At 35.6% G+C, this 24,466-nt stretch overlaps 1 protein-coding gene across 1 annotated transcript in view; it reads left to right on the forward strand.

The window, feature by feature from the left end:
* Positions 1 to 24,466, forward strand: part of CNTNAP2 (contactin associated protein 2) — a gene marked incomplete at both ends in the record, with an annotated part of 1,557,236 nt that overhangs the window by 88,529 nt on the left and 1,444,241 nt on the right. The window contains one exon of the mRNA XM_080701281.1: positions 21,049 to 21,242. Coding sequence (XP_080557407.1) covers positions 21,049 to 21,242 — 194 coding nt within the window. The remainder of the gene's footprint in view (positions 1 to 21,048; positions 21,243 to 24,466) is intronic.

Below are 24,466 nucleotides of genomic sequence, written 5' to 3' on the forward strand. Positions count from 1 at the left end.
TCACTCAGCAAATATTGATAGAACACTTCTATATGTAAGACATTCAGAGATTTTCAGATTTTTCATAAGAAAATTTTACTATACTTTAAAAGTATACTCAAGGAACTTGGAGAATGTATAAAACTACTCTTTATTTAACCAATATTTTATCATATGGAAAATCAGATATTTAGTATACTTTTAATGTTCACAGAAATGTTTTGAATGTGAAAAATACAGGTGAATTTAAATAATTAAAGCGAGCCTAAGTCATCTAGTGGTGTTTCCCTTTTTCAAGTAAGAGGAGGCTGCCTGTGTTCCTCCCCCATATGAAAGGCTGGGAATCTCCAAGTTTCCCTTTGATACAGAGCTTCTGAATACAGTCAAGAGCTGAGGGCTCAGTGGTTGAGGGCAATCATCCGTGTTTCTAAGAAATTGAAAAGTAGATGGAAAGAACGTCAATTTTGTGTGTCTAATTCAACTGTTGCACTTTGTATTTTGTTCACTCCTGGCATGTGTGCTTAGTAAAATCTGCATCATTTTGGAAATGACGTAGTTGTTTAGAAATCATTTCCCAGCTGCTCTAGCCAACTAAGTGCCTATTCACTGACATTGACCAGCAAATGGTATCATTCTCAGGATGCTATAAATCTTGATTGAAAATAAAGAACGAGATGTGGTTAGTAAGTTTGTGGGTTAAAAAGAGCTTCAAAGCTAAAGCCTACAAGAGTCATTCCTTGGTTAGCAAATAGATCTGCCTGGTATATGGAAGGAAAGAAGCCACTGCAGAGATCGAGTGAGATCAGGTAGAGAGGTAAGCTTTCAGAACCACCAACTTTTTGAAATCTAGGAGTGATTTTTATTAATCACTTAATTGCCGCTAACTACTACAGTGCATGGACATAAAAGGCTCTCAATACATACCCTTTAGAAGAATAAATATAAGAATCAATGAAGTAAAAATTACTACATGAGTGAATCAATTTATAAATCAGCAACTGGAAATAAGATCCCTGGAACAATAGGCGAACATCTTTGGACCCAATAGCTGGCATGCAAAAAAGCTATATGCAGGACCAGTTAAACTTTAAACAGAACTCTTTAATCATACTGTTGGTTTTCAGTGTATCTACAATAAAGAAATTCCAGAGGTTTTTGGCCAGGACACTCATTATATTTATTCTGGACATTATCCTTGACTTGTTTTAGCCAGGACACTCATTATACTTATGCTAGACATTATTCTTGACTTATTTGTATGTTCAGTGGAAATTCTTACCCCAAAGTATATCTGTGTTAATTCTTAAAATTTCTTGGTTATCTGCATTAAATCTTAGTAGAATCAAGATGTTGATCCTTATCTTTAAGAAGTCCTGGGATCATATGAAATTCAGAATACTCAGCATGGATGAAACTGGGACAGGAGTGCTTACCCAGGGTTCAGTTTTAACAAGTTTTTTCCTGGTCTACAGTTATCACTCAGGCATTAGCCTGTCTAGTTCTGTGAAAAGGATCACAACTCTTTTCTCAGCTTGTCAGATAGCATTAGCCTGCGTGGGTCAGGAGACTGAGTGGATGGAGTGTTCTGATGAGCTGAGCATGAGCAGGAATGTCCTCAGGTATTCCAGGAGGGATGGGGAATGTAGCCTGGCTCTGCTTCAAAGGCACCCAGGAGGTGCCACTGAGCCAATACATAACTCAAAGTGAACATTAACCCTAAGGATTCAGATGTATCTCATTACAATCAGAAACTTCTTAAACTTAGAGAGCGGGCGTTTATAAATATATTATATTCAGTGGATTTCAAAACAGATTCTCACATACATTGTTAAAGTCTAGTTTCCAATTACCATTTTTTTGCAAATTAAGGTGTCATTCTTTCCTTCACTTAAGAAAGAAGAGGGTCAGAGGATCACTTACAAAATGGAAATGTTCTAACTGGTAACTAAATATAGCTTATTGTTTATTAACAAAATAATTAGAGATGCAAATAACATCCTCATGCCATCTGCCTCAGGGGCTCTTTTATTGAAGCCTCATTAGTTTCTGCTCTGAAAAAAAGATCACTGAAAGTAAAACCTAATAGCAAAAGGAAAAAGCATATATTCTCTGCCCATTAACAAAGTTTGTTATTATATAGGCAGAAACAATTTGGTAGTATATGCAAATGATATATATATGTAATCTTTGCAGATTTGTATTTAATATATACAGTAATGTACCCAATTGACATATGCACATGTTATATATTATACCGTGATGCATACAATGATGTAAAGTTGCCTGTGACCTATGCAATGATGTAAGGAAAATGTATAAGCAATGAATTTCACATGAGATCTATCTTATGAGAAAGTAGAAATGGATGAGGCCATGTGCTAGTTGACCATTATGGTAATTCAAACAGATGCTTTTACTACTGACTTTTAAATAGGTGGAAAATTGCTTTGTAGCTCTCATTTTAATATGTGTACACTCAGTCTCAGTCTATGACATACTAATTTTAATTGCTTGAAGACACGAGTTACATAAACTTTTTCTGCTTGAGTTCCATCTTTTAAATAAGAAAATGCAAAGGGGATTGTTTTCAAAGTCAATAGTGTTTAACATGGCAAATGTAGCCTCTAAATTCTAACTCAAGTGTCTTTTGTGAGCACTCTGAACTCCCCACTCGCTCACACATGGGAACGACGCCCTCCTCTTCATTTAGCACTTTCTACACACTTTATTTATTCCAGTCCTAACACCAACTCTGCATTGGTAAGCGCTGTGTTCTTCCCAGGTCCATTCTTATAATCCCTGTATGGCACAAAACAGGCTGTTTCAATGAGGATCTATTGTAAGGACAGAATCTGTTTTACTGAGAGGGGAAATTTTTGGCATTTGTATACTGGCAAGATAAAACTCGTTCACCAAAAACATCGTGGGTGTATTGTGATACAAATAGAAAATATTTATAGTCATCCCACCTCCTAGGTTGTGAAGGAGTAGGGAAACAACACTAGGAGGTAGTGGTAAAGACAGATGGTCCTTGTAAATATAGTCATCCCTCAGTCTCTGTGAGGGATTGATTCCAGTATCCATTGTGGAACCCAAAATCTAGGGAGGCTCAAGTCCTCTGCATAAAGTAAAATAGTAATGACATTTAAAATGATCCAGGATTCAAGTTCTCTCTAGCTTACTTATAATATCTAATAAAATATAAATGTTCTATGAATAGTCACTATACTGTGTTTTTTTGGGAATAATTAAAAGAAGGTCTGCATATGTTTGGTACAGACACAAAATTTTTTTCCCTATTTTCAATCTGTGTCTGGTTGAATCCAGAGATGTGGAACCAGCAGATAGGGAGGGCTGACTGCTCACTTGTTTTTAGTTCAGTCCTCTATAAATGTTATATTTATATGTACAGTAGGGTTGTCAATTCTCCTTGTAAAGAGTTCCTTTAATAGGATTTCCCCTTTTATAGGATTTTCCTGAGTGCAAGTTTGAGTTGGCTGATCTTGCAATGGATTAGTATTACAATTTTAGAGAAAATGGTAGGAAACCCCAACAAAACAAAACTAAACAGAAAATAAATAAATAAAAACAGGCCCCTCATTCTGTGTATCCTTTACTAGGGTCAACAGCTTCCACTTTCGTGAACACATTTTCACACTTTTTTGAGTACCACATCACTGATTTCGATTCTCCAAAATATAAGTTCATTGACAGCCCGAGATTGAATTAATATATCAAAGCAGAAAACCTATAAGGTGAGAACTGGGATGAAATAGTTCCTAAATCTAGATATAAGAGTGAATTTATGTGGCATTATTGAATATGAGGTCCAAATGACGAGACTCAAAATTTTGATTTGGTCATGGTCGGAATTAAGATGTTTTGTCAAGGAAATTGCTGAACTAGAGCCCGCTCCCACCTCAGACATAAAGAAAAAAGAAAAAAAAATATTAAGCAGACTTTTTTGGCACTTTCATAGAAATATGTTGGTAAGCATGAAAAATGTTTCATGAAATGGTATGTGCATGGCCACATTTCTACATTTCTTGTGTTCCAAATTGTGTGAATGTGTATGTTTAAAATCAAGGCAAATAGTGAAATATGAGAAACCTTCACATTTTGCTCTCTATGCTCTATTTAAAGTTTTAAAATGAAAATATATGTATGCTTATCTGTATTATTGTTATTATTATTACTTTTATTGTGGTACTGGGCATTGAACCTATGGCCTTGTACTTATTTGGACGTGCTCTACCACTAAGTATATTCTTAGCCCCTGAATTATTTTTATTAACAAATAAAAATAAAAAATCAATTTAGTCATTTTTTACCAAAACATAATGAAATATGTTAGAATTTGAAGAAGAACCTTGCAATAAGACATAATGTCATTAAGTGCCTTGATTAGCACATATTCTCACTGTTTTGTTAGCCCTCTAATTCACAAAAGGTCTAATTAGGAAGAAAATCCAAGAACTGTAGGAGTAAAATAATGAATATTATTAGGGACAGGGTCATGTGGAGCGAATATTTCATTAATTACAAAAATCTTATCGTCTGTTTTATTTATTTTTCTTTCTATTTACTGACATACAACAGAGGATCAGGAGATTATTCAATTGTTAACCAGGTAGCTTTTGATTAATTCCTCAAAAATGTAATTGTTAGCTTTGTGATAACCACGTTGCTCATAAACCATAATTATTATAGGAAGTTGCATATAGTAAGCTGCCAATGAATACCAACCTGATATTAACCAATTTAGTGACCCAACAGATCACAAAACACACACAGCTTGCCAGCCAAAGGGTAGCTGATGGAATACTGGGCACACTTCACATGTTCTATTTTAATTTGGAAAGCCTGTGATCCTCTCCATCCCTCCATGAGCACTGCTTGTAATATCTAGCAACTTCTGATCAAATTAAAATGTTAGCTGGACATGGTGGCGCATGCTTGTAATCTCCGCGCTTGGAAGGAGGAGACAGGAGGATCCCGTAGGTTCGAAGCCAGACTCCCTGGCTTAAGAGACCCTGTGTCCAAATAAAAATATAAAAATGGGTCTGAGATTGTAGCTCGGGGATAGAAGGGTTTCCAGGAACCCCAATACCACCAAAAAAAATTGTTTTAATGTTAACTGTGTCTTACTTCATGAAGAAAATGACATTATAAATGATATGTCAAGAAGCCATCATATGTCTTCTCTCATGTAAAACTAGAAAAAATGGTGGAATCTCATTAAATAGAAGTAAAATGAGTTGAGGAAGGGAATTGGGTGAGGGGAAGGGGGAAAGAGTTACTGGGAAATGAAATGGACCAAATTATATCATGTGCAAGTATAAATAATATCATAGTGAGAACCACTGTTTTTTTATTGGTAAGTCGTAATCATCCATCATGTTGAAATTCAGAGTGATAGAGACTTGCTATGCCCCCTCAACCCATCCAGCTTCCTCACCCCCCTTGAGCTTGATGTTGATAATTTTGTGTATGGGCATCATGTCAATTGAGGTGCTTCATCAAATCTCCATCCCAAGCTGCCTTGCTCCCTTAGGCTTCCTCTATCTCTTTACCAATATAAAAAAGAAAACATACTTACTGGCATATTTACTTTAAATTGTTTTAAAATATAGTTTGATTTAGAAACTACAGGTTAGCAAGACACTAAATGGAAAGGAGTATGCAGAATACCTTGGCCTCCGTAGGAGACTGATAATAAGAGGATTCTACGAACAACTTAATAGGCAAATCAAATCCTTTTAAAATTAATGAAGTGTCACTAGTTTAATACTAAAATAAAGGCTAAAAGTACCATGCACCATTAGCAGCCCCATCTACTGATATTGTTTGAATTTAGGGTTAAAGATGAATCATTCCCACTCTTCATTAGCAGAAAACTTGCCAATTCATGAAACTAATAGCATCTCCCAGTACAGGAACAAATAAGAATCTTTAAAGTTAGAAAAGAACATTAGGGAACATGAGAAGGACATTATAAACAAAAGAGAAAATATGTAAACTATGGAAATGCCTGGCTACTATATCAATATTTATTTAGCTCTAAATTTAAGTTCTAATTTTTCAAAAATTGTGAATACCAGAGTAACTTAGAATAAAAACTTATTTTTAAACTATATGGTATTATTTCTAATGCTTGTTCTTTGTATCTAGTTTTTAGGTAGGGATTGTACCCAGGGAAATTCTGACTCCAAGCTGTATCCTCAGCCTTATTTATTTTTATTTTGAATCATGAACTGCCTCAGTTTCTGAGGGCCTTGCTAAGTTGATGAAGCTGGCCTGGAACCTGCAATCCTGTCTCACCTTCTCAGGCACTGGGATTGCAGGTATATATCACCATGCCAGGCTGTACGGCTTATTCTTATTTAAGATTCCAGTCTCCTGCACTTAGTATTTTAATACTTTTATTGGTATTTCGTGATTATCCATCACAGTAAGGTTCGAAGTGACAGGAACATACATGCACACATTTCTTTCTGTGTTTCCTTCCAGGTCCCACCCGCTCTCCACTTACAATATTAGTGAGGCCAGTAGTGATATTTTCATATATGTATATAGCATTATTTGAACTGTTTCCTTAATCAGTTCTCCTCTTTCCTTTACCCACCTCCCTCCTCAGTCCTGTTCCACTTGTTTCTCCTCTTTTCTCTGAACTCTCTTATGGTTTATATTTCATCTATAGTTTCAGTGTAAGAGAGAAAACCTATAACCCTTGAGTTTCTGAAATTGGCCAATGTATCTTAACTTAATATTTTCCAGTTTCATCCATTTTCCTGAAAGTAACATAATTTTGTTCTCCTTTATAACTAGTAAAATTCCATTTTGTGTATATACTACGTAATTAGCATTCTCAAAGAATTAAAATGAGAATACTATAATAATACATGCATACCCATGTTTGTAGCAGCCCGATTCACAATAGACAAATCATGGGACCAACCTACCTGTCCATCAATAGATGAAATGTAAATGAAAACAACAGGACTCTCAAGACTTTACTGATGGGGGGAACAAGAAGACTTGGTTCAGTGATGATGGGAAACCAGCAAACTGACTTACTTAAAAATCTATGAATTTTTGGACATCCAAATTATCTCCTAGGCATATACCCAAAGGAAATGCATATGAATAAATGTGCTCAAAAACATGAAAGAGAAGGTTGATAGCAGCATTATTAATAATAGCTCTAAATTGAAGATATATATTTGTGGCCAACATTAGAATGGGTAAAGTGGATTATATTATTCATGTGTACTAGTAAGCAAAGGAAATGGGCCATCTATTAGTATATGCAACCACATGAATAAATTTCTGGGGTGATTCACTGAGGAGAAAGGTGCAGAGATCATAGAGAATAAACATGAAGACTTTCCAAGCATTCTATACTTAAGCATGGATGTCTTAGCGTATTACTAATGCTAAAACAAATATTGCTGGTATGGGCTCAAATGTCCAGACAGTCAAAAACATTTTACATCCCAATTCAGTTAATTATCCTATCAGGTCCCTTTACTTATTTTGCATAATTGACACATTTTATAAACATAAATTTTATACCTTAAACAATAAAAATATTAAAACTGACAGTGTACAGGATGAAAGCCTATGGCATGACAGGAGAGAGCTCTCTCTACACTGACATGCTCATTAATCAACATATTACTGGCATGATTATGAGCCATGTTTGAACTTACCTAAAGCTGTTCTCTCTCCCAGCCCACATTTTACTATTTTAGTAAGAGTATCAGACATTTTGCCAAGTGCTTTGGAATAATTAATGCCGGAGATACATCTTTGGGATGTATTCTGTTTTATTAGACAAGAACTTCATTTAAAATGGAAATTCACTGATGACCCACCAATACCACCTCCACCATCACCAGACTTCCGTTTCTCTTTTACTACTTGGAGGTTGTAGATTTACCAATGTTTATTTGTTTAATTATTTATTTATCTGTTTATTTTGTTCCTGTCTTGTTGCTGCTGGTGCTGTTGTTTTGCCCGTCTTTGCTTTTCTGGCAGTGGCTTTGGTAAATAATCAGAGAGGCGACGATTACACTTACAAATAACGTTAGTCCTTTGGGAGATCATCTGAAACTGGATCCTACAAAAAGTTAACGCAGCTGCACGCAACTCTTACTAGTTCCTAACTTGTCCCAGGAGATGACTCCGCGGACTCCTTGTTATTAGTTCTACTGCTCCCAGGATGATAGGCGAGCCGTGTTTCTTGCTGGAAAAGGGTATACAGGAAAGAGAACAACTCTGATTTCCTGCCATTTAATAATGCCTGGCAATACTACAACTTCTTTGTTCTCTGTTGCTTCAAAAATACCTTTAATGCTTTAATGCTCTTTGGTTCTAATGTGCTTTTTGTACAAGCCTTAATTTATCCATATTTCAGGACTGACTGTGGTGCTGCTCTTTTCTCTCCTGGTGGCAGATGTTAATTACTGGGTGTGGCTCCCTTCCAGGGGGCTCTGATCAAAAAGCATTATGCCTAGCTGAGGGCTGTTTTTCTCCTCTGGCAGATCCTGTGGCTGTCTGTCTTTGTCCTGCTGTATTTAAGATCTCAGCTCATTAGCAAGCCCCTTTAGCACCTCCCAAGATGCCCATCATTTCTTTTTTTTTTTTTAACAGTGAGATAATTCGCAACTAGATGCTTACACTTTGTTTTTTAACATGTCACACTTCTTCCCATCTCATTCTTTCAAACCAACTTTCATTTGCACATTGAGATACACTCTGCTCTTCCTAATATGCTAACACTACTATTTTCAGTGTTCAGAAGGACTTTTCAATTCATGGAGTTTTCGCTCTTCTTCAATTTTGGAAAAAAAAAAATTCTTTAAATGTTGATGTTCAATGCCCATATTATAAAGGATGAATTTACCTCTGATGATTTTCTCCCTGTTAATGACTACATGTTTATTTCTAATATCATTTTTTATTCTTTTTACTTTCTATAAAGGTTTAATGTCTTCCTGTTGTGTCTGAAATGATTGCTATTGTAGTGGATGGTATTAGTAGTATTAGCTATTTTTTTTTTTTTGAAAAGTTAAAGTTTATTTTTTTCCAGTGATTCTCAATTGCTAATACATAAAGTGAATTTTTTTGGAACTCCTAACTTTGTGGCATTTGTTTTCTTTCCTCTGATTTGGAATTCTCTCTCCTCTCCTCTCCTCTCTTCTCCTCTCTCTCTATCATACACACACACACACACACACACTCACTCAAACACACAGTTCCACAACCTGTCCTGTCCTTTTCCTTCTCCTCTTTCCCTCCTTTTATTTTTTTTTTCTACCCAGGGTCCCAGTCTCCTCAGTCCAAGATCACATGTTACATTGCTGGCCCTGTGCCTCGGCCAGTCTGTGTTACTACAGTTTTAGGTCTGGTCACCCAGGTGCGGCTGCCTTGTGCCAGCATAGAGATGCCTCTTTTCTAAACCCTTTGTGCATACACTCTCATGTAAGCCTTATCTCCAAGTGAGTAAGCAGCTGCTTCAGTCTCATTTGCCCACTGAGTTAGATGTGAGCTGGCTTGGTCTCCATCCCCCATCCAGCATCCTGTCTCTGGCACACACAGGAGTGTTCGGTTCAAACTCCATAGCTCCCCGGGATGGCCACTGGGTTCCCAGACCCCAGCTTCCAGGAGGCGTTCCCACGGGCCCTCCTGGCCGCCTCCCATTGCGGCTGCCTTTCTGGTGCAGGAAGATGCTTATCTTATTTTTGATCCTGGCTATGTCTTTTCAATTTTCTTTTTATCTATCTTATCTAAAAATATTGGATATTTGGAGTACAAAGTGGCCTCCAAGCCTGAACTCATAATGCTATCTTGCCTGGAGTCTCCTTTGCAATTTATTCTTTTCATCTGATACATATTTCTCAGCCAGTTATTAAAGGTTGTCCTAACCTTAATTGAAACTTTTTCACTGTTTTCTTCTAAATTAGAATCTAGGCTCTTGGGTTTCTGAGGACAGTGCAGCCACCATCTTGAGTGTTGTGTTTATTCAGGAGCCATTTATTACAGGAAGAAAAGCTCCGTGCCCTGTCCTGAACCATCCACTTGGTTCTTCTTGTCTCTCAAAAGTACTTCTTTGCAAATGGCAAAGAAAAAGTGATCATGGAGCCAGATGTGGTGGTGCACACCTATAACCCTAGTCCTTGAGAGGCTGAGACAGGAGAGTCACAGGTTCGAGGACAGTCTCAGCAAGCAAGACTCTCATTTACCTAACAAGATCCTGTTCTAAAATAAAAATAGAATTGGGCTGGGATATAACTATAGGTAGAATGCCCCTAGGTTCAATCCCAGAACCAAAAAAAAAAAAAAAAAAAGTAATCGGCAAAAGAGTTCAGAGTGGCTGATTCAACTTATTCAAAGCACTGCTTTCACCCATTTATCTAGGTTCTGTATTATAATTTGTCACAATGGAAACTTCAATAGAATGAGCATCTAGAATATAAACTCCATGTACCTGCAGAGAGAGAGACAGAGAGACAGAGAGACAGAGAGAGAGAGAGAGAGAGAGAGAGAGAGAGAGAGGAGAGAGAGAGAGAGAGAGGGAGGGAGGGAGGGAGAGAGAGAGGAGGGAGAGAATGCAAGGGAGTACAGGAACAGTATTCTTATTATTTACAAAATAATAAAAGTTATATAGTATATAAACATCTTTCAAGTTACTCCTACTTGTTGTTTGTTAGATTTTTTTTACTCTATTATCTATAGATAAGAATTCTTAACTATTCTTAGAAACTAAGAGTTTATGATTATTCAGTGCCAATATCTTCAGCTCTACCACCTCCTCCTCAACAGCCACTCATTTTCTTTCTTTCTTTCTTTCTTTCATTCTTTCTTTCTTTCTTTCTTTCTTGCTTGCTTGCTTTCTTTCTTGCTTTCTTGCTATTTTGTTTTTGTTTGTTTGTTTTTGTTTTGGGTTCTGAGGACTGGACCCAGGGGTGTCTGTCTTCCAGTTACATCCCCATCCATAATTTTTTTAAAAACAGAATCTCATTAAGTTGCTGAAGGTCTCAATAAATTGCAGTCTGGCCTCAAACCTGCAATCTTCCTGCCTCAGCCTCCCAAGCACTGGGATTGCAGGCATGAGCCACCACAACCAGTTTACTCACCTTCCTTAAGCAACTAGTAGGCACTGGACACACTTTTGCATAAGAAAAGCACGTATTCTTAGAACCCTATTGTATGTTGGGGGACACGTCTGCCCTCTTACATGCCATTTTCCAGAGCTTTTTGTGATAAGGGAGGTATCATTCTTAATCCTTGGATCAATAGAGGTTACACATTTCACAAGCCAAATGAACAAAGTAATCAACTTCCCCAAATTACATGCTTGATAGATCAAAGAGAAATGGGAAACTTTTCATCGATCCCTCTACCAAGCTCCTCACGAAAGTATGGCATTTGGCCTCCTCCTGAAATTAATCACTATTCTCTCCACATTTTCGTCTGCTAAAAAAATATAGCTCTTACTTACATTTCCCCTGCCTTTAGATTTGTGCTTCCTTTAAAGTTGGCCATGAATTCTATTGTGTTGAAAGTAATGAGATAAATTGGATTAAATACTGGATGTTTGTTTACTGACACAGTGTAAGACATCAAAAAATGAGAGAGAGAAGAAAATATTTTGTAGTATTTATTAGAAAGAATAACAGAGTTTCGCCAAACATATTTCCACTTTTTCTCTCATTATTTTAAATCCTTGTTGACTTCACTGACCCAGGTACCCTGCTGCTTTTGGTAATGTATAGAGATGATTTTATATGCAGATGATTCCAAATTGCCTGGGGTTTAGGACTATATATTCAACAAGTAAGAAAATGTATTTATTCTCTTATGATATCTAAGTATATTTTTATCCCAAAAATTGAACTGAGACTCCTCTAAAAATTTACAGACTTCTAGAAAATAGGCCTGTGGATGATACATGACTCTTAGGAATATTAGCTACTACAATAGGGGAAAATCTTCGCATGTAAATAACACATACATCTCAATACTGGGAGAAGACACTACGATTACTAAAGAACAGGAAAGTGGACCTGAGGAGCCTTTGTGGGACTGAATTCCCCTGGATAGAGATTTGTAAATGAAGACAGCATGTAGGCCATTAATCTGGGATGGAATCCTGAGGAAGAAAAGAAAGGAAGCGGAGAAATCATAGGGAAAAGTAATATACAAAGTAGTCCCGATAATCCTTCAGGGCTCTCTGAGACTCAAAAGGCATGGCAGAATCTCAGGCTGGGACAGAGTACTGGCCTTTGATGACCACTGGGCAGTCAGACATGGTATCTGTAGCCCCAGAAAGTGGACATGACCTCTGCTAAAGCCCTGTTTGTATCCAGGAAATCTCTACAGAGAAACTACAGCCAAGTACTGTGAGCTGCAGAACTCCAAGTAGATGAGAAAGCAAGTCTGTCAGTCTTAAGTGAAAGCCTGAATAACAGACCACAGGATCCACTATAGGCGAGAGAACTGGAAATCAATTTGCTGATGCTTGAGTCAAGATGTACCAGCCTCAGCGGAGGGAGGATGTGTGGACAAGCGGGTAGCATCCTCCTGGTGCCTCTCCTGTGTGTGAAGGTGTGGGCAGCTTACTTCTGGAAGCATGGGAGATCCACGAAAATCTATGGGGCTTTAATGAAATATGATAAGAGGTGCATTATGGAACGATCGTTCCTATAGAACTTTGGATTGAAGATATGGGACTAGGCACCAATGAAGTAATTGTCACATAATTTATACATAAGTTCTACAGATAGTATTTATGCAATAACTACACACATATTATAAACATAAAATGTTTTTAAATCTTTTAAGTATTATTTAATTCTAGTGAAAAGCATGGATTTTACATTTTCAGTGTTCGGAAGGTTTATTTTAAACAGGGATTGACAAATGATTGCTCTCTACCTAACCACTAGTGTTTATTAACACTTTTTTATTAAACATGCTCGTGTGTGTGTGTGTGTGTGTGTGTGTGTGTGTGTGAGAGAGAGAGAGAGAGAGAGAAATTTAACTCAGTGCCATTCTACCTGTGAGCTAAATCCCCAGTCCTATTTTACTATTTTATATTTTATTTTGAAACAATGTCTCCCTAAGTTCTGAGGCTATTCTTGAACTTTTGGCCTTCCTGTCTTGGCATCCCAAGTACTGTGTTTACATGTATATACCACCATGATTGATTAGCATACAAACGCACTTTTGCTGTGTATCTGTGATGACTGCTTCACATTACAAAGCTTAGTAATTCTCACAGAGGTAGCACAGATTGCCAAGACTAAAGTATTTGATATTCAACCTTTTATAGAAAGAGTTGGCTAATACTTGATCTAGAGTTTGCTACTTTGAAATAATGTCACTTACTGTGTGATATAAGGATATAAATTATTTATTTATGTATTTATTTATGTTTCTCAGTACTGGGGATGGAACCCAGGGGTATTCCACTTCTAAGATATAACCACAGCCCTATGTTTTTTTTTTCTTTTATGTTGAAACAGGATCTCACTAAGTTGCAAAAGGCCTTCCTAAGTAGTAGCTGAAGCTGTTCAGGAACACAATCCTCTTGTCTCAGCCTCCCAAATCCTTGGAATACAAGACTGTACCACCATACCCGGCTAATGATATAAGGAATTTAGAGTGGTATATTTGATGTCCTACCTCCTATTCTTTGTACTATCATAGTCATACAGTTTTATTTCTATGCTACAAAACCTCTGATTCAATGTATATATCTGTTTTATTTATTTTATTTAATTTCATTTTTTAAAATTTTTTATTGGTGCATTGTAGTCATATATTTTAAATGGGATACAAGATGGTAGAGGCATACATGCACACATCACTCATTTACACCTTCCACAATTCCCACCCCATTCCCTCCCCCTCCCTCCTTCTCATGTTTGGCTTAGTGATTGGCTTTGATATGTTTGTGAATATACATCATGTACATTAGGGAATATTAGGAATTTTTCTCTTAGCAGTTTTTTTTTTTTTTTTTTTCTAATTGCCTTTTTTTTTTTTTTTTTTTTTTTTTTTTTTTTTTGGCTGTACTGAGGATGGAACCCAGGGGTATTCTACCTCTGAGCTACACCCCCAGCCCTATTTTTTAGTCTTTTATTTTTATGTATTTCTTTATTTATTTATTGCCATTTGATTATTTTATTTTTTGGTTCTGGAGACTGAACCCAGGAGTGCTCTACCACTGAAATGCATCCCCAGCTCTATTTTTTTTTTTTTTTTTTTGCTGAAACTTGTTCCTTTTTTTATTTTTAATATTATAGCAATTTATCCAAAATTAACAATGATAATCTCACATAACAGATTCATTTGCCTGATATCAAACTTTTGATCACTTAGAGATAACATTTCAATATTTCTTTCTTATTTTCTTTCTTATCAGAGGTTAATTTTTTTCTTTTTTTTAAATAAAGCTATCATACATTTATTTTTTTCCAGAAAAAAAAATCTATCCTAATATGAAATATGAACTCCAAACAATCTCAAAAAAGAACACAGCTAGAAGATGTACATTTTCTGATTTCAAACCTTATAAAGCTACAATAACTGAAACAGTGTAGTACTGCTATAAAGGCAGATATATAAACCAGTGGAGTAAAATAAAAAGCCTAGAAATAAATTCTTCCATATATGATCCAGTTATTTTTTACAAGGTTTCCAAGAACATTTGGTGATGAAAATAATAATCTTTTCATAAAATATTGTTGAAAAATAATAAATACATGAAAAAGAATAAAATTGGACCCTTACCTAATGGCATATACAAATATTAACTCAAAATAGATAAAAGACCTAAATTTAAATCTTAAGACTATAAACTTTTAGAAGAAAGCCTGGGTCATAAAACTTCACAACATTGAAATTTGCAGGGATTTCTTGCATATGATTCCAAAGGCACAGGCAACAAAAGAATTAACAAACAAACTTCATAAAAAAAATATTGTACACCCAAAGACAATGTAAACAGAATTAAAAGTTACTGACAGAATGGGATAAAATAACTCCAAATAGTATATCTGAAGGTATATTAATATTCCAAAGAGACATCCTAAAATTTATCAACAATAAAAGCAAATAATACAATTTAGACATAGGTAAAAGACTAAAATAGATAATGAATCTCCAAAGATTTCTATATGACCAATAAACACATGAATATCACTCATCATTATCATAATATAACTAATTATTAATGAAATACAAATAAAATCTATAGTGAAATACTACTTCACATTTTTTAGGATGGCTACTTAACACAAATTACCTTGCTCCAGTCTTTTACCTTGAGTTTGTTACTGTCTTTACTTGTAAAGTGTGTTTGTTGTAAGCAGCAGATGGATGGATTCTGGTTTTTAATCCATTTTGCCACTTTATGTCTTTTTATTGGGGAATTGAGGCCATTTACATTCAGTGTGATTATTGAGAGATAACTTTTAATTCCTAACATGTTAAGATTTTATTTGTTTTTTGCAATACTGTTTATTCTTCTTTGCTTAGTTGTCTGCTGAATGGAAAATCTTGTTTCTCTGGTTCTGGTGTTTATTACCTATTTCTTCTTTGTAGTTAATCTCTTTGAGTATTTTCTCTAGTGCTGGTGTTGAAGACATAAATTCCTTCAGTTTCTGTTTGTCATGGAAGCTTCATATTTCCCCATCGAATTTGATAGTTTTGCTGGGTAGGAAATTTTTGGCTGAAAGTTTTTCCTCTCAGAGTTTGGAATATGTTACTCCAAGCCCTTCTGGCTTTCATGACTTGGTTTGGGAAGTCTGGAGTGATTCTAATTGGTTTGCCTCTGAATGTCACTTGGCCTTTTGTTTTTGTTGCCTTTAAGATTCTCTGCTTGGCTTCTACATTGGTCATTTTGACAATTATGTGGCATGGGAAACCTCTTCTCTGATCCTGTCTAAAGGGAGTTCTTTAAGTTTCCTGGACCTGTGTGTCGACCTCTTGCTCTATGTTTGGAAAACTTTCTGCTATTATTTCTTTGAAGAGATTATTGATCTCTTTGGTTTCACCTTTTCTCTCCTCTATTCCAATTATTCTTAGGTTAGCTCTTTTAAAATGGGTCCATATTTCTTCAATGTCAGATTCCTGCTGTCTGATTTTTTTTCTAAGTTATAAATTATGCGTTCATTTTTGGAATGATCATCTTCTAGGAGCAAGATTCTATTTTCCATATGGTCTAATCGATTGTTTATAGTTTGAATTGATGCCTTTACTTCAATGATTGCATCCTTTATTTCTTTTAGATTCTAAATTCTTTTTGAAAGTCCTGTATTATTTCTACAGTTATATTCCTGATTTTATCTTCTGGAGATCTCTGAATTTCTTTGTTATCAGATTTTGATATTATGAGGTTGTGGGCATTCATTGCTGTATTGTTGTTCCCCCTTCCCACAAGTTTGTGTCTTCTCTGGGTTCTTTCCTGGGTCAGCACAACTTCACTTAGGGTGCTCTGGATCTTGAGTGTGTGGTAATCTCAGCTGCCACTACTCCTTTACTGGGTTGTATCACAAAGTCTCAGACCCAGGGAGTTAATCAAGGCTGCGCAAGACCATACGGGTGCCAGGTTGGGCATTTTCCCATGGGGAGCTGTGACTAGGGTGTGGTATCTCTGCCACTGCTACTCCTTCACTGGGTTGGACTGCAAAATCTCCGAGCCAGGGAGATTATCAAAGCTGTGCAAGTCCCTGGAGATGCAGTGCTGGGATTTCTCCTGAAGGGGGCTGCAATTTCACTTATGGTTATTGTGTGGACTGATCTGGAGCTGTCATGGGCGTGGTAAACTCACCACTGCTGCTGGCAATATGGCGCCACTGCCACGCCCTTGGCTGTGAGGCTGGCTTATTTCTTTTCTGGTGTTGAGATCCTTTCTGAGTCCCTGGAAGGTGTGATTAGCTTGGCTGCTGGGAGTTTTAGACGTTCTTTGCGGTGACAGAACTGCTGAATTACGCCTGAATGATCTGCAGCTGCTCACTTCAGCTCCTTGTTTACCTTTCTTCTATGGAGCCTGGTGCTATGAGGGAAGATGGCGCCAGCGTGGCTCCACCAGTGCGGGCTGGTTTCTTTTCTGGTCTTTGGTTGTTCTAGTCATCTTTTTCTCTGTCCCTTGTGTTTACATTTTTTTATTTCTCTGCTGATAGTGTTTTCTGGCTATGAAAAGTGCTGATTTTGTTGCAATAGAGATTGAGTGTTAGCAGGATTGTAAACGCTGCTTTTCTTGGTCGCTGTCTTCCCAGAAGTTGTCGTGTATATCTGTTTTAAAACACAATTATCTTTTAAAGAAATTTAAGCACATTGACAAATATACTTATTGACATTTTTGCCACTTTCAACATTCATTCTTTATGTAGATATGATTTTCAATATGGTAAAATGCTTGTGAAACTACAAATTTTCTTTCTCACAATACATGAATGCAATTGATTAATTCCCTCAGTGTTTTTCTTAAATATCATTATGTTCCTTTTGTTTTCAAAGGCTATTTTTTTTTACTGGAGATATAATTTTACTTTGAAATCTTTCTTTTTATTTCCTTACCATCCTATCAGACATGTGGTCCCATTGTTTTTTATCCTACATTATTTCTGCTGAGAAGCTTTCACCCTCTGAAGACAGTACATATTTTTTCTTTAATGTTGTATTTTAGCACATGAGTATAAGGTGAATTGAAGGAGGTTTTTGTTGTGTGTTTATCCTGCTTGGAATTCAATGAGATTTTCAGATACTTTTTTTCTTTTTATTGTGTGTGGTGATGGGGATTACACCCAGGGATGCTCTACCTCTGAGCTATACCTCATACCTCAGCTCTTTTTTTTTTTGAAAAAGGGTTTTCCTGGCTGGGCATGGTGGTGCATGCTTGTAATCCACGTGCTTGGGAGGCTGAGACAGGAGGATCACGCTGGTTCGAAGCCAGCTTCACTGCCTTAAGAGGCCCTATTTCCAAATAAAAAATATAAAATAGGTCTGGGAGTGTAGCCAGGAGGTAGAAGGGTTTTCAGGAACCCCAGTACCACCAAAAAAAAAAAAAAAAAAAAAAAGAAAGAAAGAAAGAAAAAAAAAGAAAAGTAGTTTTATTGATTTACTGTGTACTTTCCTCAAACCAGTGATGCTCATTTTCTCAGTCTCTCTATTCCTGGAATATTTACCTAGCTAAGATATTTGAGATTATACTTTATAACCATTATATTTTCATATGTACCCTATATGTGTTTTATTTAGTCTCTACCCTCTCTACTTCTAATATACCACTTAAATAATTTTTAAGGCACTTATTATTGTCCCCATGATTCCTGGATTTTCATTTGTTTAGACTTATTTTATCTCTGGGCTTCTGTTTTTATGGTTTATATGTCTTTATGTTCTTATCGACTGATGCTTTCTTCTCAGAGTCTCTATTAGTCAGTATTCCGTGACTGTAGAGACTACCTGAGATAATCGGCTCACTAAGAAAAAAGGTTTATTTGGGCTGACTTTTTAGAGACATCAGCCATGACTGGCTGGTTCTGTTGCTTTGGGCCAATGTCAGCACAACATGGTGGGAGTACAGAGTGGAGCAAAGTCCCTCACCTCATGGCCATTGAAGGACCAAGAGAAGAAAAGAAAGCCAGCGTCCCACTGTTCCCTCCAGGAGCACACCAATCATCAGGACACCTCCCCACCTCTTAAAGTATCTTCCATAATCAGTGTCTAGCAGCCCAGGCTGAGAACCAGGTCTACATCATCTCGCTGCTTTGAGGACAATTAGGATCCAAATTATAGGAAGAGCCAGTCTGCTATTAAGCTCATCCAGTAGATGATTTATTTCAGATAACATTTTAATTTAAGGTTCCATTTTGTTTAATTTTTATAGTTTCCCTCATTAAGATGCTTATTTTCTTTCTTCATCTTTCTTCCTTCATTCATTCATTTGTTTCTTTCTTTCTTTTTCTTTTCTTTGTTTTTAACAGTAGACCTAATGTATAATCACTGTTTTAAGATCATGGTCTGCTGATTTAATAATTTCGGCTCTTTTGGAGTCCATTTCTATAGATTCATTTTTCTCTGGCTATAAAGCATATGTTTTTGCTCTTGCCAGACGTCTAATGTTTTGGTTTGCTTTTTTAAAAAAATTACCTTGGGCATTAAAAATGTAATGCTTAGTATCTAAGCTTAATAGTCTTAATTGATGGAGCATTGATTTTTGTTGAAACAAAAAGTTTATTTGTGGATCACATTGACTTCTTTGATAACCTCCATTTGATTGTATCCAGAGTGGTTCTTTTTCTAAAACTACATTTTCTCTACTTCCAAAGTATGACCTTTCTGAGATGTCTGTGAATGACTGTGATTGTTCAACAAGGCCTTTCAATCTCACCTAGTTTGGAATCAGGTTCACCAAGCCCTGTGCAGTCTTTGGCTTTTGTTCATTTCATATCTTCTTTTTTCATATCTTGTGGAGTCTTGGTATGCCAGTGCACAGCAAGAATTGACCCAGAAACTCTATATAGACTCCAGCGGTCCCCTCATTGATTTCCATAACACCTTCTCTAAATAGCTACCCCTCCCTGGGACTCCACCTACCATTTCCCAGTTTCATCAGTAACTTTGAATTCTGATCTGTGTTCATTTCAGTGACACAGCTGTACTCTGTTTGGGATCCTCTTCCATTTTGCCATAATCTGGAATGTAGACCTCGCCAAATGCCAGGAGGCTGGCAGGCTTACTTCATTTATTTTTCTTCTCTTGTAGATCCAAGTCCTACACTGCCTCTTGCCCAGTCCCTAAAAACAATTACTTTACATATTTTTGTCACTTTTCTTGTTGTTTAGAGAGCTACTATATCACAGCTGGAAGCAAAACTAAGCCCTATAAACATTGACAAATTCATTATATCTCTGTAATGGTTTACAAAATAATTTCTGTTATGAGTTTTCTTATAGGACACATTTTTGTGAAACTTTAAATTTTATATTTAACAAGTAGTACATATATTTTATATACTGTGTATTAGATAATTTGTTGAATTTTTTCTATCATTTCTTCCCATCACTAGCTGAAACTGAACTCATCCCCAAAATTAGAGTGCCTCATAGTAATTATGCCATAATTACTTAGAAATTATGCCACAATTTCAGTCAGTTTTTTTGATATGGTTAATCTTATTCATAATTTTAATAAGTATTACTAGAAATTAGGAATCTGTTTTGTTAGTGTAATTTGTCTAATAAATACTTTTAAGTTCTTATTATTTGCCAATCAATTACATTTTACCAAAGATGTTTAGCTTTGTTTAGTAATTCTGATTGTTTTCCTAAAAATATGGTTATCAAGAAACATTAATAGAGGAAAATACACCAAGTGATGTGTGTGTGTATGTTTGTATCAATTTTTCTCTCACAGTGACATGTAATTACATTATACTAATAAAAGTATTTTAAAAGGAAATAAAGAGATGTTGACTTATATCTCTTAATTGACACATAATGCCTGATTTCCTATATACAATAGTCATGAGTTCAGGGGTTTAATGGGAGATAAGGCCTCATTTCAGGAACTGTAGTACTAATATTCTTTGAACTCTGAACTTCTTAAGGCAAAATATATTTGAAAGTTTTGTATAATTGGTTTTTGTTTCATTTATAATTTACTAAAAGTTAAAACCTTACATGAAAGAAAAGGAATTATATAGTCACATATATTTTCCCAGTAATTTTAACTGAAGAGTTCATGGTAAATTGATCAGCCCTCAGCCAATTAGACTTTGACATGTACTAATAAGATCTAATTGAGGAATTATGAAGACATTTGCTCAGGAGAAAATGAGCACATAATTACACCATAAAGAGGTTAAAGAATCAATGTTACCCAGCTGGAAGAATATTAGTTGAAGTCCCAATGGCATCTATAAAGGACACTTTATAATATATCTATGAAATATAGCACTGACAAGGCCAATTAAGATATGTAGAATCACCCATTTCCAGTTCTGTAGATTCAACTTTAAATATTCATCTTATCTCTTTGCTCTGCCCTCAGGTGCTGGGGGATGGTCTCCATCAGACAGTGACCATTATCAATGGCTCCAGGTTGACTTCGGCAATAGAAAGCAAATCAGCGCCATCGCCACCCAAGGAAGATACAGCAGCTCTGACTGGGTGACCCAGTACCGCATGCTCTACAGCGACACGGGGAGAAACTGGAAGCCCTATCATCAAGATGGGAATATCTGGGTGAGTCCCTGCCCCAAATATAAAGAGACAGAACCAAGTTGCCAGTATTTGAAAATGGTAGGGGAAATACGTGCTAGAATACTACTAGCCCTTGCTTGTCCTCTAAGCTTTATGAACTTGCCAATACAGATACATTGAAACTAGTGAAGAACAGTTTACATGTAAGTATTTATTATTGTCCCTTGTGTATTCAGAAAAAAAAAATTAGGGTGCGATTTTTAGCCAACCCTTAGGGCAGTGGGTCTCAACCTAGGCTGAGCATTTTAATCACGTGAAGACATTTTAAATATATGAATGTCAGTCATACACAGACCAATGAAATTAGAATCGTGTCAGTAGATAATATAATTAATGGTACTAATAACTTTGAGATATGGATCATCAATTGGAATAAAACAGTGAAATTATTAGGAAAATAGTTTAGAGAAGTAGGCTCAATGATGTGAAGTAAGAAAATAATTTACCCCCATTATAATAATCCTATCTTATGCTCTTATTACAGAGCTATATTTTATTATATTACTGTGACAGAAGCAAAGTCTCCTTATTAGGAAGGAATTACTAGGGGAAGTTTCTCTTTGTGAAAATTACTCATAATCAAAATGACTCAAACCCTCATGTATAATTTATATAAAAGTGATTCTCAACATTGGATAGATGATAGTGCCACCTAGAAAGCTTTAAAACATGTAGGTGCTCTGCCCCAACCCCAGAGATCTGAGGTTTAATGAGCATAAAATATGAGGAGAATTTTTAAACTCTCCAGGTAATTTTGAAATATGGGCAATTTTAAGAACCATATATTAGATTGGTTTCAGTTTGCAGTTAGGGTGTGAGTGAAAGTGGTTTATAGTAAAAATAATAGTGGAATAGATAATTAGAAACAACCTTTCTTAAAGACAAAATTAGAGAGAGAGAAACTGACAGAGATAGACAAACAGACAGGCTGACCAAATGACCACTCAGCCAAATCACTGGCCAACCAGCTAACTGAGAGTGGATCGTCAGGGCTTCTTAGATCACACTCTTCAGTAAAGCACTTGTTGCTTTATTACTCTCTCTAATCCCAGATCAGATTAGCATGTTGACAAAATTGTTTGAAGGGCCACAAGTCACACTCTAGACTACATTTCATAAAGTCTTCACCTCATAGTTAAGACAATGTTCAAAACCCTCCTACCTTGAAATGCTAAAGTATTAACACAGATGGCTACTAAAATATAGCTATATTGGAACTTTAGTATTCTGATGTGTAACATAGGGATATTCAGAGTATTAATCAAATGAAGATGCACAAGTGGAAAAAAAAACAAAGAAAGTGAAATTTTCAGAGTGATGTGGACTTTTCTGGTGATCCATAAAATACCAATAGCTGAGTTAGGCAGCAGAGCAGCTCTGCAGTAAAAATTGCGCATAACATGAAGGTGGACTAGATCTATTTACAGGGCTCTCAGACTTTTGGGGTGGTAATAAAAGGCACATATCTATCATCTACTACTTTCCTGATGTTTGTTCTGATATTCATGTCAAATCATATGTTTTTCACTAAAATTAGTATGCTATGTAGTAATTGATGAATGGTTATCTCTAGAAAAAAATGATAATTTTGAAAATTTAAAATTCAAAACAGGTTTGACATGCAATATAAATATTGAAACCCATATTTAAGAGCCAATGAGACTGCCACATAGTGACTGTTATTTTAGTAATGTATGACAGAAATGTTTTAATCCTAATATGAAAAATAGTTCATTTCTTTGATGTGTTCTAAAACTAATCAAGTTCATTGACCTTTAAACATTCGTTAGTACATTAAAGCTTATGTCTTAACAAGTATTAAGTGATTAAAATTCAGCATTTTCAATATCAGCAAAACTACCCTTTTAGGCTTCAGTTTATTAGAAACGCTAATTGAACACTAGATTTTCTTTTAATCTGCTACCATTTAACATCATGTACTTAAGAAATTCTAGCATAAAGAAGGTTGGAAAGCTTTTTAGGGGAAACACCATATCAGATGGAAATTTTCAGAGTCAGAAGATTTCAAAGTTGAAGTTTTGAGATTGCCACTCCCGTCCACTCCTATAATGATTCATTATCTGAGAACAGGAGATACTCTGAATTCTGTATCTTGAAAATAATTTTTAGCAAATGTCAATGGCTTTTCCTTTTATAATTATTGGAGAGATGAAAGGCATAACTAATTTTATAATAACAATTTAAAATATCCTATGGATGTTCTGAGATATTTTTATTATCATTGGATATTATGTTACAATAACCAAAGAACAATTCATTTATATGAAAATTGTAACATTTTCACAAGATTCTAAAACCATGGATTTTACAGGACAGAATCAAAATGGCCTTTGAAAAGATTACCACAGAGTGATTTATCTAAATATTTAATACACAAAGATGTGAGTTGCTAAATGTGCCTAACTACTCAAACCTTCTAATCCTCTTTGATAATACTGAGCATGATAGGATTCTGTAAACTTTATTTCTACTACAATATCCTTTTATTTAGGTTGCCCTTTTCCAATGTAAAAGAAACATAGGTGAGATTAGCAAAATCATCCTCCATCACTGCATTTTGCGTATTCCACAAACTCTAAATTATGTACTCCTCTGCAGTGTCTTCAGGTTTCCTAAGAATCATCTGTGGGAGGGAAAAGAATTATTCTACATAAGCATTTCTTATCAAAATCCTTTAAACAATACATTAAATATGAATTCCAGAGGATTTTTGCTAAGAGGCTAAATTCAGTTTTGCTTGAGAAATTCAATTACTGGTGTTTGAATGCATGTATTTGGAACCAAAAATAGGAAATTGGAGTATTAATATAGTGAATGTCTTAGACGCCACTATTATTTTGCAGGATACATGCTACCAATTTACCTGTACTGCAGTGTGTACGTAGTTTTTCTTTATCTTTTTAAACTTTTTTCTTAAATATAATAAGATGCATATATAGTTGTAATCATTTTTTGAAAGAGTTTTGAACCATTTTTTAAGGTTAGTGATAAGCAGATAACAGATTGGAATTTGTTAACCACTGAACCAGTAGGTAGAGAGTCCTATAGGGAAGAAATATTTTATCATATTTAAATTACATAGATACTTACCAAAAATATAGGAATATATAAATTTATGTTCTCTGAGCTATATTAGAATATTTCATTGCAAAATTTGTTAAAAATTTGAATCTTTGCTACTTATA

This window comes from Muscardinus avellanarius (genome assembly GCF_963383645.1).
Source record: "Muscardinus avellanarius genome assembly, chromosome: 9".
Taxonomy (NCBI): domain Eukaryota; kingdom Metazoa; phylum Chordata; class Mammalia; order Rodentia; family Gliridae; genus Muscardinus; species Muscardinus avellanarius.